Raw genomic sequence first — 14,448 nt, forward strand, 5'->3', positions numbered from 1 at the left:
TTTTTTTTTTATGGTATGGGCTCAGCCTTGCCAGTGTACCACCCAAACTAGCCACTCCACCTCTATTGAGCGTGAGAGTAAGGCTCCATCCGGATGAAAAAGACACTTAATGACTTATTTTGTCATTATTCAAAAAAAAAATTGCATTTGTTAATTTTGCGTCAAATTTCTTAATGACTTATTTGATTCGTCTCGATGAGAGGAATTGAAAAGGTATAAAATTTTAATCAAAATTTTTAGTTCTTTTTTAAAAAGACAACAATTAAGTCAAAAAACTAAGAATTTTCATCATAATTTTTTACTTGTCCGATTTCTCTCATAAAAAAAATGATAAGTCAAAAATTTAACGCAAAACCAACAAATACAATTTTTTTTGAATAAAGACGAAAAAATAAGTCACTTTCTTTTTCATCCAAATGTAGCCAATTCTTGGGCTCCCTAGTGACTAGTCCCCATCATTTTTTTCATTTATCTTTTTATGATCAGGTATTTGAGTTAGAGTTAATTACGCACATTTCAATTAGTTTTTAAAAATAAAATTTAATGTCCACTATCGACTACGAAATTTGAAATTCATCGCCCGAGGGTACTTATTGGCGAGGAAATATAAAATTCGTCACCTATGGGGTACTAATTGGCGAGGAATTTTAAAATTCGTCGCCTATGGGTACTTATCGGCGACGAAATTTAAAATTCCTCGCTTATGTGTGCTTATTGGCGACGAATTTTTTTCCTCGCAAAAAACATCACTTTTTACGACGAAAATCCAATTTCCTCGCCAAAAGGTGTCATTTGGCGACGAATTTAGATTTCGTCAACAGGTTTCGTCGCAATAGATCAATTTTGTTGTAGTGGATAATTCTTTTTTTATCTTTTCTAATATTCTGCCTATTATTAATGTAATTATCTTTTTCTTCCAATGATTCGAGATAACGTGCATAATTCTACTTTTAATTTTTGTTCGTGTCAAGAAAAAGGAGTGAGGAAAAAAGAAAGAAAGAAAGAGAGAAGGAGTAGGACACAAAAAAGAGGGACGCAAAACCATGAAAGACGGCAACGACTAGGCCGTCGTTTATTTTAAAGCGGAGGCGAAGTTTCTAAGGAAGTTCAAATTTTTTTTTTTGTTGTAACGAACGCTATGAATGCAAGCTAAGAACGAGAAATTGAAAACTAAACAAGAAATCACAAAGACACAAGATATACGTGGTTCCCCAAGATGGGTACGTCCACGGGCGAGGAGAGAGAGGATTCACTAACCAACGTGAAGAAGAGATACAAAGAGCCGGCTATAATCCGTAACTCTAGAAAGGCCACAATATGAAAGCCCAAAAGATCATTTCTAGAAGTACCCCAAAAAGCCTTATTTATAATAGGCTACAAAAACGGGAACAACATAATTAACCAATGTGGGACTAAAGAATACAAGGCATTCCTAACAATTCTCCACCTTGACTTGAATTCCATTGAACCAAATCACCAAATATAGTTATCCCCTTCTAACCTCTCACTCGCCAAATGCCCCCGAGGGGCGATCAACTGCAAATACCAAGCAAGCCCAAGCAATGCTTGAACTTGGCAACCGGAACCGGTTTAGTCAACATATCTGCTGGGTTATCTGCCGTACCCACTTTCTTCACCTCAACTTGCTTCTGTGAGATGATATCCCGAACGAAGTGATACTTGACATCGATATGCTTGGTCCTCTCATGATACATCAGATTTTTAGTCAAATGTATAGCACTCTGCGAATCACAAAATACTGAACTCACACCCTGTGTAAGACCAAGCTCACAAAGCAAACCTCTCATCCACAATGCCTCCTTCACAGCTTCAGCAATGGCCATATACTCTGCTTCTGTTGTAGACAGCGCAACTGTAGCCTGTAAAGTAGCTTTCCAACTAATGGCACTTCCGGACAGAGTAAAGACATAACCTGTCAGAGACCTCCTCTTATCGTGGTCACCGGCAAAATCCGAATCAACATAACCAACAGCATGATCACCAGAATTGACAATCCCAAACAATAGACCAACACCTGCAGTTCCGCACAAATACCGTAGTATCCATTTCACAGCCTCCCAATGTGCCTTTCCTGGACGCCCCATATAACGACTAACGACACTAACTGCATGTGAAATATCAGGACGAGTACATACCATGGCGTACATAAGGCTCCCAACTGCGCACAAATATGGAACCTGAGACATATACTTCTCCTCATCCTCCGACTGTGGTGACAACTCAGCTGAAAGTCGAAAGTGTGCTGCCAAAGGGGTACTTACTGGCTTCGAGTTCTGCATGGCAAAGCGCTCAAGTACTTTAAGAACATAAGACTTCTGATTCAAAAATAATTTGCCAGCTACTCGATCTCTGCAAATCTCCATACCCAAAATACGTTTTGCTGCACCCAAATCTTTCATCTCAAATTCACCACCTAACTGTTGTTTCAACCTGTTGATTTCTGACACACTCTTGGCAGCAATAAGCATATCATCAACATACAACAGTAGATAAACAAATGAACCATCTGGAAGTTTTCGAAAATATACACAACTGTCATACTCACTCCTAGAATATGACTGGCTTATCATAAAAGTATCAAACCGCTTATACCACTGCCTAGGGGATTGTTTGAGGCCATACAAAGACTTACGAAGTAAACAAACGTGATCCTCCTTACCAGAAACAACAAATCCCTCAGGCTGACGCATATAAATCTGTTCCTCAAGCTCGCCATGCAAAAATGCAGTTTTGACATCAAGTTGCTCTAACTCAAGATCATAACATGCAACAATAGCAAGTAAAGTGCGAATGGAACTATGTTTTACAACTGGTGAAAATACCTCATTGTAGTCAACACCCTCCTTCTGGCTGTATCCTTTCGCCACTAGCCGAGCTTTAAACCGAGCGTCTTCTACCCCTGGAATACCTGGTTTGCGCTTGAAGATCCACTTGCATCCAACAATCCTCTTCCCTTTCAGCGGTTCTACTAACTCCCATGTCTGATTCTTCTGAAGAGACTCAATCTCCTCATTCATAGCAACAAACCACTGTGCAGACTCAGCGCTCAAAATAGCTTCCGTATAGCTTGAAGGCTCTTCATACTCAACTGTTTCAGCAACTGATAAAGCATAGGCCACCATCTCAGAATAAGCCGAATACCTTTCAGGAGGTCGAATCTCCCTCCTTGGCCTATCTTTAGCAATAGTGCGTGGTTGCTCAACTAATGCATCAACCTTTGTGTCTGAACTCTTGAACTCCTCTTCAATTGGCTTCTCAATGTGCTTCTTCCCTGAGTCGGAAGATTCACCCAAAAACTCCACTTGCTTTGGAACACTATGTTCTTGAACTGTATCATCAACCTGCTTAGACCCCTTAATTAGATAATTTTCATCAAAAGTCACATCCCTACTGATCAAAAACTTCAAATCATCAGAGCACCACAACCTGTACCCTTTGACACCTGCTGCATAACCCAAGAAAATACACTTCTTGGCTCGTGGCTCCAATTTACCCTCATTCACATGAGCGTAAGTGGGACACCCAAAAACACGCAATACAGAATAATCAGCTGGATGACCTGACCATACCTCAAACGGAGTCTTACACTCAATAGCAGTCGACGGAGACCTGTTCACCAAATAGCATGTTGTGGAAACGGCTTCAGCCCAAAATTCTTTGCCCAATCCGGAATTGGACAACATACAACGTGCCTTCTCCAAAAGAGTCCTGTTCATTCGTTCAGCCACACCATTTTGCTGAGGGGTTTTTCTCACTGTGTGATGCCTCACAATGCCCTCATCACTGCAAAATCTATCAAACTCGCCAAGACAAAACTCCATACCATTATCAGTTCTCAAACGTTTTATTTTCTTACCAGTCTGATTCTCAATCAAAGTTTTAAACTGTTTGAATGTATTAAAAGCGTCACTCTTATGTTTCAACATATACACCCAAACCTTACGAGAGAAATCATCTATAATACTCATAAAATATCGAAAACCACCTTTAGAAGTTACCTCTGCGGGACCCCAAAGATCCGAGTGAAAATAATCCACCGTGCCTTTGGTGCGATGAACAGCTGTACTGAATTTTACCCTGCACTGCTTGCCGTAAACACAATGCTCACAGAAATCCAGTTTCTCAATTTTCTGGCCACATAGCAAACCCTGTTTGCTCAAAACTGTCATCCCCCTCTCGCTCATATGCCCAAGGCGCATATGCCACAAACGAGTCAAGTCTGAATCTGAAACCTTGGATGAAGCAACCGTTGCTGCAGCACCTAAAACTGTACTGCCCTGGAGTGTATAAAGGTTACCACGCTTTTGACCCTTCATCAGTACTAATGCACCCCTTGAGACTTTCAAAACTCCACCTTCACCGAGGAATTTGCAACCATGAGAATCAAGAGCACCCAGGGATATAAGATTTTTCTTCAAATCCGGAACATGTCGAACCTCAGATAAAGTCCTAACAATACCGTCATGCATCCTAAGCTGAATCGTTCCTGAACCAACAGTCTTACAGGCCATGTTGTTGCCCATCAAAACTGTACCACCATTGACCGCTTCATAAGTAGAAAACCACTCTCTATGCGGACACATATGGTATGAACATCCAGAATCTAGAACCCACTCGGTATTAGAGCGAGAATCGCCCTCTGTAACTGATAACACATTATCTGACTCATCTGAACTTTCAGCAATTCCAGCAATTACTTTACCCCCTTTCTGGTCTTCTTTTTCCTTCTCCTTGAGTTTTAAACAGTCACTTTTCCAGTGCCCGGGTTTCTTGCAATAATTGCACTTTCCCTTCTTCTGACCTGATGATCTGGATCTTCCCCTATTACTCAACTCCACCCTTTCTGTTGTTCTTCCCCTAACAAACAAACCCTCCGCATGTGCATCACCCTCACCTGACACTTTTTTCCTCAATTCTTTCGAATATAGGCTGGCCTTAACATCCTCCATGGATATCGTGTCTTTGCCATACAATAGGGTTGTAACAAAGTGCTCATACGAAAGTGGTAAAGAACATAGCAAAATTAGGGCTTGGTCCTCATCCTCAATTTTACTATCAATATTTTTCAGATCCATAATAATACGGTTGAACTCGTCTAAATGATCTTTAACAGGTATACCTTCTCGCATACGAAACGTATAAAGACGTTGTTTGAGATATAACCTGTTGGTGAGCGACTTCGTCATATATATGCCTTCCAACTTCAGCCAAATTCCTGCTGCTGAAGTTTCTTCTTCCACCTCGCGAAGAACGTCATCTGCCAGACTCAACTGAATAGAACTCAGAGCTTTGGCATCCGTATCATCCCAATCTTCCTCTTTGATTCCAGAACTAGTCTTGCCTAACAAAACCTTGTGCAATCCTTGTTGGGTTAGCAGAGCCTTCATCTTTACTCTCCAAAGATTGAAACTGCTGCTCTGCCCATCAAACTTCGCAATCTCAAATTTAGCCGCCATAGCCACAATCGGAAACGAAACCCTAGTTTTTGCAACCTGGCTTTGATACCAGTTTGTTGTAACGAACGCTATGAATGCAAGCTAAGAACGAGAAATTGAAAACTAAACAAGAAATCACAAAGACACAAGATATATGTGGTTCCCCAAGATGGGTACGTCCACGGGCGAGGAGAGAGAGGATTCACTAACCAACGTGAAGAGGAGATACAAAGAGCCGGCTATAATCCGTAACTCTAGAAAGGCCACAATATGAAAGCCCAAAAGATCATTTCTAGAAGTACCCCAAAAAGCCTTATTTATAATAGGCTACAAAAACGGGAACAACATAATTAACCAATGTGGGACTAAAGAATACAAGGCATTCCTAACATTTTTAATAATTGGAAGTTTAAAATTGGGGCGTCACTTTCACAAGTCTCCCCTTAGACGAGTCCAAACGGCCGTCCTTTTAATTTGCAAAGTACTATTGTGAACCACCGAGGTGGTAGCACAGTTGATGAGGCTCATGCCTCCCTTAAGGCAGACGGGAGTTTGAGTCTCAGTAGGTATTCGAACTTCATCTGCGGACTAAATGGAAGAGTTTTCACCAGTTGTGTATTAAAGTGGTGCCGTGGTGACGATCTGTCCTCCCGAATGGTAGTTATGGCTCGAACCGAACATTTTATTGACGGGTAGGAAGCCCCTATGGTCACGCCCAAGGGGATTTACTACGCTGGTCGCCCCCTCTCATCCTTTTGATTATAAAAAAAAAGGTACTATTGTGATGTCACTACAAAATTACAGCAATACCCGTGCCTCTTTATAATTTATATATATGCTAAAACCACCGCCAAAAACAAAACAAAAAAAAATTGAAATCTCAATATTCTCACATCAAATCAATTATTTTACGAAGAACTTTCTTGAATTTTTTACTCGAAGTAATTTCTTGACATTTTAGCCACAGTTGGTTGTTGTGTAAGATACCAAGATTATAATTTGCAATGTTTGCCGTACAATTTAAAGACAGTATTTGCCATATTAATTAGAAATTGATTCCACGGGAGAGGTAGAATGAAGACAAAAAAAATGTAAGAGAATCATACGTATCTCTGCACGTATCTCTACACAATATCCACCCCACGAATATAAGAGAAAATACTAAACAGACCTCAGTATGCGGAGTTAGAGAAGTCTTTCTTAATAGTCGCGTTAAATTTCAAGATTATAACTACAAAAAGCTACTACATGTTAAAATTAAGGCCACTATATGATTGGACTTCTCTTATGCTCAAAATTGGAAACTCTTTCCAAAACTTGATAGACAATTGAGTGTGACAAATTTGCACTACGGTGGTGTAGTGGTTGATTGCAAGTTTGAAACTAGAATAAAGTGTACTACTTGAGGTGGTACTACTACTTGTGTTTGACTACATATATTTTGATTTAGGAGTATCATACTTTTACTTTTAGTATTTTAAAAGTAGATTTTGATTAGGAAAATTAATTCTAGCTTAGAACAGATTTGCTCCGAAATTGGGTTGATTTTGTTCTCCTATTTTATTTGGATTTATGATCTACAAGAATTCAAATTTTATTCTGGTAATTTTCTTCTCTCTAATTTGACCAATCTCTATTAACATCAGAACTACATGTTTACTATTATATATGAATAGGGATTTAACCTTGCGGGTGTATGACGATTTGATCCAATCAATAAATTTTTCAAATTTCTCCATATATTTAGTAGTTATCCTAGGTGATTTATTGTTTCCTTGGGACTTTAAGAGCCCTTAATTTTGGATGAAATGTAGCAAACACACATGTAACAACCGCATCTGACCTATCAATTTACTAGAACGATATTCAAAAATACTATACAAATTGCTACAAAAGATCTTCGCCGTGTTACTACTGTGAATTGTCCCTATCGTTTTGTTTCAAAGTGGGTCATAGAGTAAAGAGTAATTACTTCTTCTTTTTTTTGGCTCGGTGACATTCTTATTTTATCTTTTAATTTATACGGAACCTCATCAGAAAGAGGAAAAAGAAAAAGAAAGAAAAAAGTTTTATACAGATGGCTTTAGTAGAATAGGAGACCATTGTTGTGAACATTACCCGAATAGCTTCACAATTTTCTTTGGTTGCCTTTAAGCCCAAACCCAAGCCATAAAAGTAAGAGACATAACTTCTTTTTTATCAGCTAAGAAGAAACATCATTACAGAGAAGAGAAAAGTACAAAAAAAGGATTACATTCCACGAGGTTGGAAAATAAGAGACATAATTTGCTAAACATTTAAAAAAAAAAAAAACTTGCTGAAAGTTTACTTTTGACGGGCCTTTTTTTTTAGGAGGACAGAAAATCAACACTATATATGTGTTCACATGAAGTGTTGGAGTATCTCCAAGCCTTTCTCTACCACAGAGTTATTGGTTTGGCCCTCACACAAGAACAAAGAGTCAAATATCACCCATCGATTTTTTCAAGCTGGACATCGTTGGCCTTGGTAGGAATATACTCGCCCTGATTAACCTCATCAAGATGATCTGACAACGACAACTTGTTGATGTACTCATGGTGGTACGATTTGCACACGAAGTAGATCACCGTCTCGGTAACGAGTCCGAACAAAAGCACACTGAAGAGCATCAACAAGCACAGGAATCCGAATGCTAACCTGCACGGAACGCCGGACGACGCGTTACGCACGACTTGGCTCTCGAAAAGTATCCATATCCCGTAGATAGCGGCTCCCAGCTTCAACAAGAAAACTATGGCGATCCGCATCTTGCCTTGTATCAAGTTTCTGCTCTTGGTCATGGCTTGGATCCCTTTGATGTCTTCCAACACCGATATGACGCCCGCCAGCCACCAGACCACGGTCATGTAAACAATCACCACGACGTACAAGATCACGAAGGCACGGAAAAAAACTAAAGCATCCCTGTCAACATGCTTAATGGTGACCCTCCAAAGGATTATGAGTACCACAAGAACCACGTTGCAGAGGAAGATAGCTAGAAAAGCACACAAGAAAGTCACCATGAGCCTTTTCCAGACCTTGGGAATCACACTCATGACTTTTCCAAAGGTCACATCGGAGCCAGTGTAGACACTGGCCACAGTGTAGACCACTGCAGAGGTGGAGAGGATAGAGAAAACGAGGAAGAAGGTTAAGTAGACGAACTCGACAAGCCAGAACGCAGCTCCTTGGGAGGATAGACTGTCGGATACCGCGATGTTGGCAAGGAAGATGAGGGAGAGGGGGAGGATGAAGGCTAGGGATATCTTGCTAAGGATTCTTCTGAAGTTGAAGATGATCTTGCAGGACTCTAGGTAGATGCCAAAGCGGCCTAGGAATTGCATGTCTTTTTGTTCTCTATCCATGGTGTTTGGCTGGAGAGATGATGAGTGAAGCTGAGGCAAGGGGAGATGAAGTGAGGAGAGATAGGGGTGTTGTTGGGAGGGTTTTATTTAGAATTTGGGAGATTGGTTTTGGAGTTTTGTGTAGTGAAATTATCCTTAATCTTCAACGAAATTACAAAGTCAACTACTGTACTCCTTCTTTCTCCTCTATATTTCTTTATTATCTATTTTAGTATTTTGTGTTTAAGACTATTGGACCAAGAAATTGAACTTTCATTTTTTAACTATGAATTCCAAGCATAATCCTTCTTGCTTTTGTTTTTAAAAATGATTGTTAGGAGTATTAGTTAGATTTTATTTACGAATCCTTTATCACAGTGATAAAGTGATAGATGAGAATCTTTTTTTTTTAATAAATTGCATTGGATTGAACCAGCGCAGCAATCCCAATCAACTGGTGACGACGAGAATCAAAGTACTTGAAATACATTGAAATGAGTTGCCAGCTCTTGAATGCTAAACTTACACGCCACACCTCAACAATTAATGTAAAGATAATTCTTTTTTATCTTTTCTAATATTCTGCCTATTATTAATTTACTTATCTTTTTCTTCCAATGATTCGAGATAACGTGCATAATTTTACTCATAATTTTTGCTCGTGTCAAGAAAAGGGGGCGAGGAAAAAAAAAAGAAAAAGAAAGAGAGAAGGAGTGGGACACAAAAAAGAGGGACATAAATTTATTGAGGAAAGGGCATAATCGTAGTTGCTTGAATGTGCTGGGGTGTTTTTAAAGAAAACTTTGAAAGACGGCTACGACTATGTTTTCGTTTATTTTCAAGCGGAGGCGAAGTTTCCGAGGTAGTTTAAAAGCGGGGCGTCATTTTCACAAGCCTCCCCTCAAGGCTCAGATTGGAGAAACTTTTAAGTGTCGAGCGGGTGTCAAGTGGCAGTATCTGTCAACGATCTGGATCATCCAAATATATGTTGAACGGTCCAATGTATTCCCTCTCTCTCCCATCATCCCACAACTTTCTCTCTTCATTTTCTCTCAAATTCAGACCGTTCAAAACACGGTCCGGATCGCTAACAAAGTAACACATGTTTGGTACCCTGCCGGCATCCAAAAAATTACTCCCTTAGATGAGTCTAGACGGTCATCCATTTAATTTGCAAGTACTATTGTCACTGCAAAATTACAGCAATACCCCTGTGCCTCTTTATAATTTATATATGCTAAAACTACCACCAAAAACAAAAAACAAGGGTACTGAGATCGAGTATTCCTTAATCTCATTGCTGTATAAAATGAGGTCGAGTCCAACAACCAACCGTGGCTAAAATGTCAAGAAATTTTTTCCCGTAAGAGAGGTATTGAGGTCGAGTATTCCTTAATCTCATTGCTGATCTATTTTAAATAGTAAGACAAATATTGCAAATTATAATCTTGGTATTTTATGCAACAACCAACCGTGGCTAAAATGTCAGGAAAATTTCTTCCTGTAAAAAATGTACGTACGTCATGAATATTTAGCTCTCATATCTTTCATAAAATAACTGATTTGATGTGAGAACATCATTCGCATCAAATTTCAAGATTATAACTACAAAAAGCTACTACATGTTAAAGACAAAGGCCACTATATGATTGGACTTCTTATGTTTAAAATTGGAAACTATTACCAAAATTCGACAAGGCTAAAGGAACGGGGAAAGGAAATTGGAAGCAAGAGTCGGTGGACAAAATGTTGGGCATTTTTAAATCTAAGAAGAAATTAGTGGGAAGAAAGAAAGGAAAATGCGTTGTGGTTAGATCTGCGGTTGTTGCTGCGGCTTTATGGGCTTTTTCCGAAGGCACTAACAGGTTTTACCTTGATGATGCAAAGGCTGTTCGATCTATTGAGACAATCTTTGGCGAAGTTTATTTGGGTGTTGATGAGAAAGTTTTAAGTAAATACATGATTACGGATGTAAAAAAATGACGCATGGGCCAAAGTTCAGGGTCTCAGTATAACGATTGATCCTTGGCGATCTCAAGAGCAATAGGTCTTCTTTTAGGTGCCTTTTGACTGTGGTTGGGTCTTGGTTGTGTTGTCTCTTCTTTGGGTTTTTAGGCCTTGGTTGGCTTTTTGCCATTTAAGAGTGGTTATTTTTCTTTCTGGTTCTTGGCAGCATATGATTGTCGGAGTTCTTTTTTGCTCTACTTGTTGCCTCGTGCTTTGGATCTTGTTAATCTTTGTAATTTGTTCCCAAAGATTAATAAACTTTCTTTGCTATTAAAAAAAAATATATCGTGTTTTTTTTTACTACATTTTGATTTAGGAGTATCATAGTTTTACCTTTAGTAGATTTTAAAAGTAGATTTTGATTAGGAAAATTATTTCTAGTCTAGAATAGATTTGCTCCAAAATCGGGTTGATTTTGTTCTCCTATTTTATTTGGATTCATGATCTACAAGAATCAAAATTTTATTCTGGTAATTTTCTTCTCTCTAATTTGACCAATCTCTACTAGCATCAGAATTACGTGTTTATTATTATATATGAATAGGGATTTAAGCTTGCCGGCATATGACGATTTTATCCAATCAATTAATTTTTCAGATTTCTCCATATATTTTGTTGTTATCCTAGGCGATTTATGTTTTCTTGGGACTTTAAGAGCCTGCAATTTTGGACGAAATGTAGCAAACGCACATATGTAACAACTGCATCTAACCTATCAATTTACTAGAATGATATCCAAAAATACCATACAAATTGCTACGAAAGATCTTCGCCATGTTGCTCCTGTGAATTGTTCCTGTCGTTTTGTTTCAAAGTGGGTCATATATAGAGTAAAGAGTAATTACTTCTTCTTTTTTTTGGCTCAGGTGACATTCTTATTTTAACTTTTAATTTATACAGATCCTCATCAGAAAGAGGAAAAAGAAAAAGAAAAAACTTTTATACAGATGGCTTTAGTAGAATAGGAGACCATTGTTGTGAACAATACCTGAATAGCTTCAAATTTTCTTTGGTTGCCTTTAATCCCAAACCCATGCCATAAAAGTATAAGACATAACTTCTTTTTTATCAGCAAAGAAGAAACATCATTACAGAGAAGAGAAAAGTACAAAAAAAAAAAAAAAAAGATTACTTCCCACGACGTTGGCAAATAAGAGACATAATTTGCTGAACATTTAAAAAAAAAACTTGCTGAACGTTTACTTTTGACGGGCCCATTTTTTTGGGAGGAGGGAGAATCAACCCTATATATGGTTCACATGAAGTGTTGGAGTATCTCCAAGCCTTTCTCTACCTCAGAGATATTTGTTTCCCTCTCACACAAGAATAAAGAGTCAAATATCACACATCGATTTTTTCAAGCTGGTCATCGTTGGTCTTGGTAGGAATATACTCGCCCTGATAAACCTCATCAAGATGATCTGAGAACGACAACTTGTTGACGTACTCATGGTGGTACGATTTGCACACGAAGTAGAACACCATCTCGATAACGAGTCCGAACAAAAACACACTGAAGAGCATCAACAAGCACAAGAATCCAAATGCTAACCTTCCCGCAATGCCAAACGACCCAGTATGCACGACTTGGCTCTCGAAAAGTATCTTTATCCCGAAGATAGCGCCTTCCAGCTTCAACAAGATAACTATGTAGATCCACACCTTGCCCTGTGCCAAGTTTCTGCTCTTGGTCATGGCCTTGATCCCTTTGATGTCTCCCAACACCGATATGACGCCCGCCAGCCACCAGACCACGGTCATGTAATCAATCCCCACGACGTCAAAGATCACAATGGCAACGAAAAAAACTAAACCCACTATGTCAACATGTTTAATGGTGACCCTCCAAGGGATTGTGGGTACAAAAGCCACGTTGCAGAGGAAGAGAGCTAGAAAAGCACACAAGAAAGTCACCATGAGCCTTTTCCAGACCTTGGAAATCACACTCATAACGTTTTCACAGGTCACATCGTAGCCACAATAGACACTGGCCACGGTATAGACCACTGCAGAGGTGGAGAGGACAGAGAAAACGAGGAAGAAGGTTAAGTAGACGAACTCGACGAGCAAGAACGCAGCTCCTTCAGAAGATAGGCTGTCGGATACCGCAATGTTGGCAAGGAAGATGAGGGAGAGGGGGAGGATCATAGTTTTAAATCGCGGTAACGGTCGCCGTCGCCGTATCGGTCGCGGTATATCGGTATCGGGACATATCGGTGATACGTCGCGGGAATCGGGTGTCATGGTTGTGAATTTTTAAAAATTATCAGCAACATGTATAATACTTGAAAAATATACTTTTGCGGCTTTTGCCCTCAACATTGGCTTAAATTTGCTAGAATTAAGGCTATGATTTGGTCAATATTTGATTTGGTCAATATCGTTAATTGTGTAATCTTATTTTATGCCGTAGTTATAGAATATTTCTATGTAATCTTGTATTCTTTCCTTGTTAATGTTTGTACTATATATATTATACAACTACGATGAATGGAATTATCAAAAAATTACTCCACAATTGTGTTTATTTTCATGGTATCAGAGCCACCTTCAATCTCCTTTTCTTAAACTCTAGGAATTGAAGTAGGTCCTGTATTCACAATTGTTGGTGTTTCTGTTCATATCATTCCGCTGTAAAATTTTCTTTTAGTGCCACCATGACTGAAGTAAGTGGTGCTAAATCACCAAAGAAGAACGAATCTTCGACTATTGTGTCTGGTCTCCATATGCAGGAAACATCCTCTCTCATCACTCCGGAACGGCTGGACGGTACCAATTATGTGGAGTGGTCTTTGAATGCCCGAAATAAAATCTGTGGGAGAAAACGTTGGGGTTATATTTCGGGTACCAAGGCTGCTCCATCAAATAAAAAGTCTGAAAAGTATGAAGAATGGGAGGATGAAAACTGCTTGGTCAAATCTTGGCTTCTTGATGCGATGACAAAGGATATTCGGTCTCTCTTTCTTCGATTGTCTACGGCAAAAGAGATATGGGAGGCAGTTAAAAACACGTATTCAGTTGATCAGGATGCGTCAAAAGCCTATCAACTTCATTGCGAGGTATTTTCTGTCCGCCAGAATGGAGGTTCTGTTATTTCTTACTTTGGCAAACTACAGAAAATATGGCAGGAACTTGATGATATTGATGCATGTATTATGGAGTGTGCTAATGATATTGCTATATACACCACAAAGGTTAATTCCGAACATGTGTATAAGTTTTTGGCTGGTCTTGATCCTCATTTAGATGGGGTTCGAGGTTGTGTACTGTCTACAAAACCACTTCTTGATATACAGGCAGCTTATGCTATAGTGTGTTCGGAAGCTAATCGCCAAGATGCTATGCTTGGAGAAAATATTGGAGAAGGGACTGTAATGGCTTCTCGGAAGATGACCATCTCAAAGAAAGATAAAAAATGTACTCACTGTAATGGTACTGGTCATACGGTGGACACGTGTTTCCGACTTCATGGGTATCCAGAATGGCATCCAAAGGGTAAGAAGGCATCTCATAAGGAGGCGAACTCTGATCCAAAAGCAAATCTAGCCACAACCGTTGCATTCACTGCTAAGTCTGGTATGTCTTTTACTAGAAATAGTAATTGGATAATTGACTCT

General features: G+C 39.2%; 2 protein-coding genes across 2 annotated transcripts; both read right to left on the reverse strand.

The window, feature by feature from the left end:
• Window positions 1-7,924: 7,924 nt before the first annotated feature.
• LOC131307018 (uncharacterized) lies at window positions 7,925-8,845 on the reverse strand. The gene has a single exon (XM_058333446.1). It carries the CDS (start codon window positions 8,843-8,845, stop codon window positions 7,925-7,927), a length of 921 nt encoding a protein of 306 aa, XP_058189429.1.
• Window positions 8,846-12,152: 3,307 nt separating this feature from the next.
• Window positions 12,153-12,979, reverse strand: LOC131307019 (uncharacterized). Its single transcript, XM_058333447.1, has one exon. It carries the CDS (start codon window positions 12,977-12,979, stop codon window positions 12,173-12,175), a length of 807 nt encoding a protein of 268 aa, XP_058189430.1. The 3' UTR covers window positions 12,153-12,172.
• Window positions 12,980-14,448: the final 1,469 nt, after the last annotated feature.

This window comes from Rhododendron vialii, chromosome 11a, assembly GCF_030253575.1.
Source record: "Rhododendron vialii isolate Sample 1 chromosome 11a, ASM3025357v1".
NCBI classification, from domain to species: domain Eukaryota; kingdom Viridiplantae; phylum Streptophyta; class Magnoliopsida; order Ericales; family Ericaceae; genus Rhododendron; species Rhododendron vialii.

Bases quoted from the DNA above. Each gene is read 5' to 3' on its own strand.
- LOC131307018 (XM_058333446.1), bottom strand. From the start codon at position 8,845: ATGGATAGAGAACAAAAAGACATGCAATTCCTAGGCCGCTTTGGCATC.
- LOC131307019 (XM_058333447.1), bottom strand. From the start codon at position 12,979: ATGATCCTCCCCCTCTCCCTCATCTTCCTTGCCAACATTGCGGTATCC.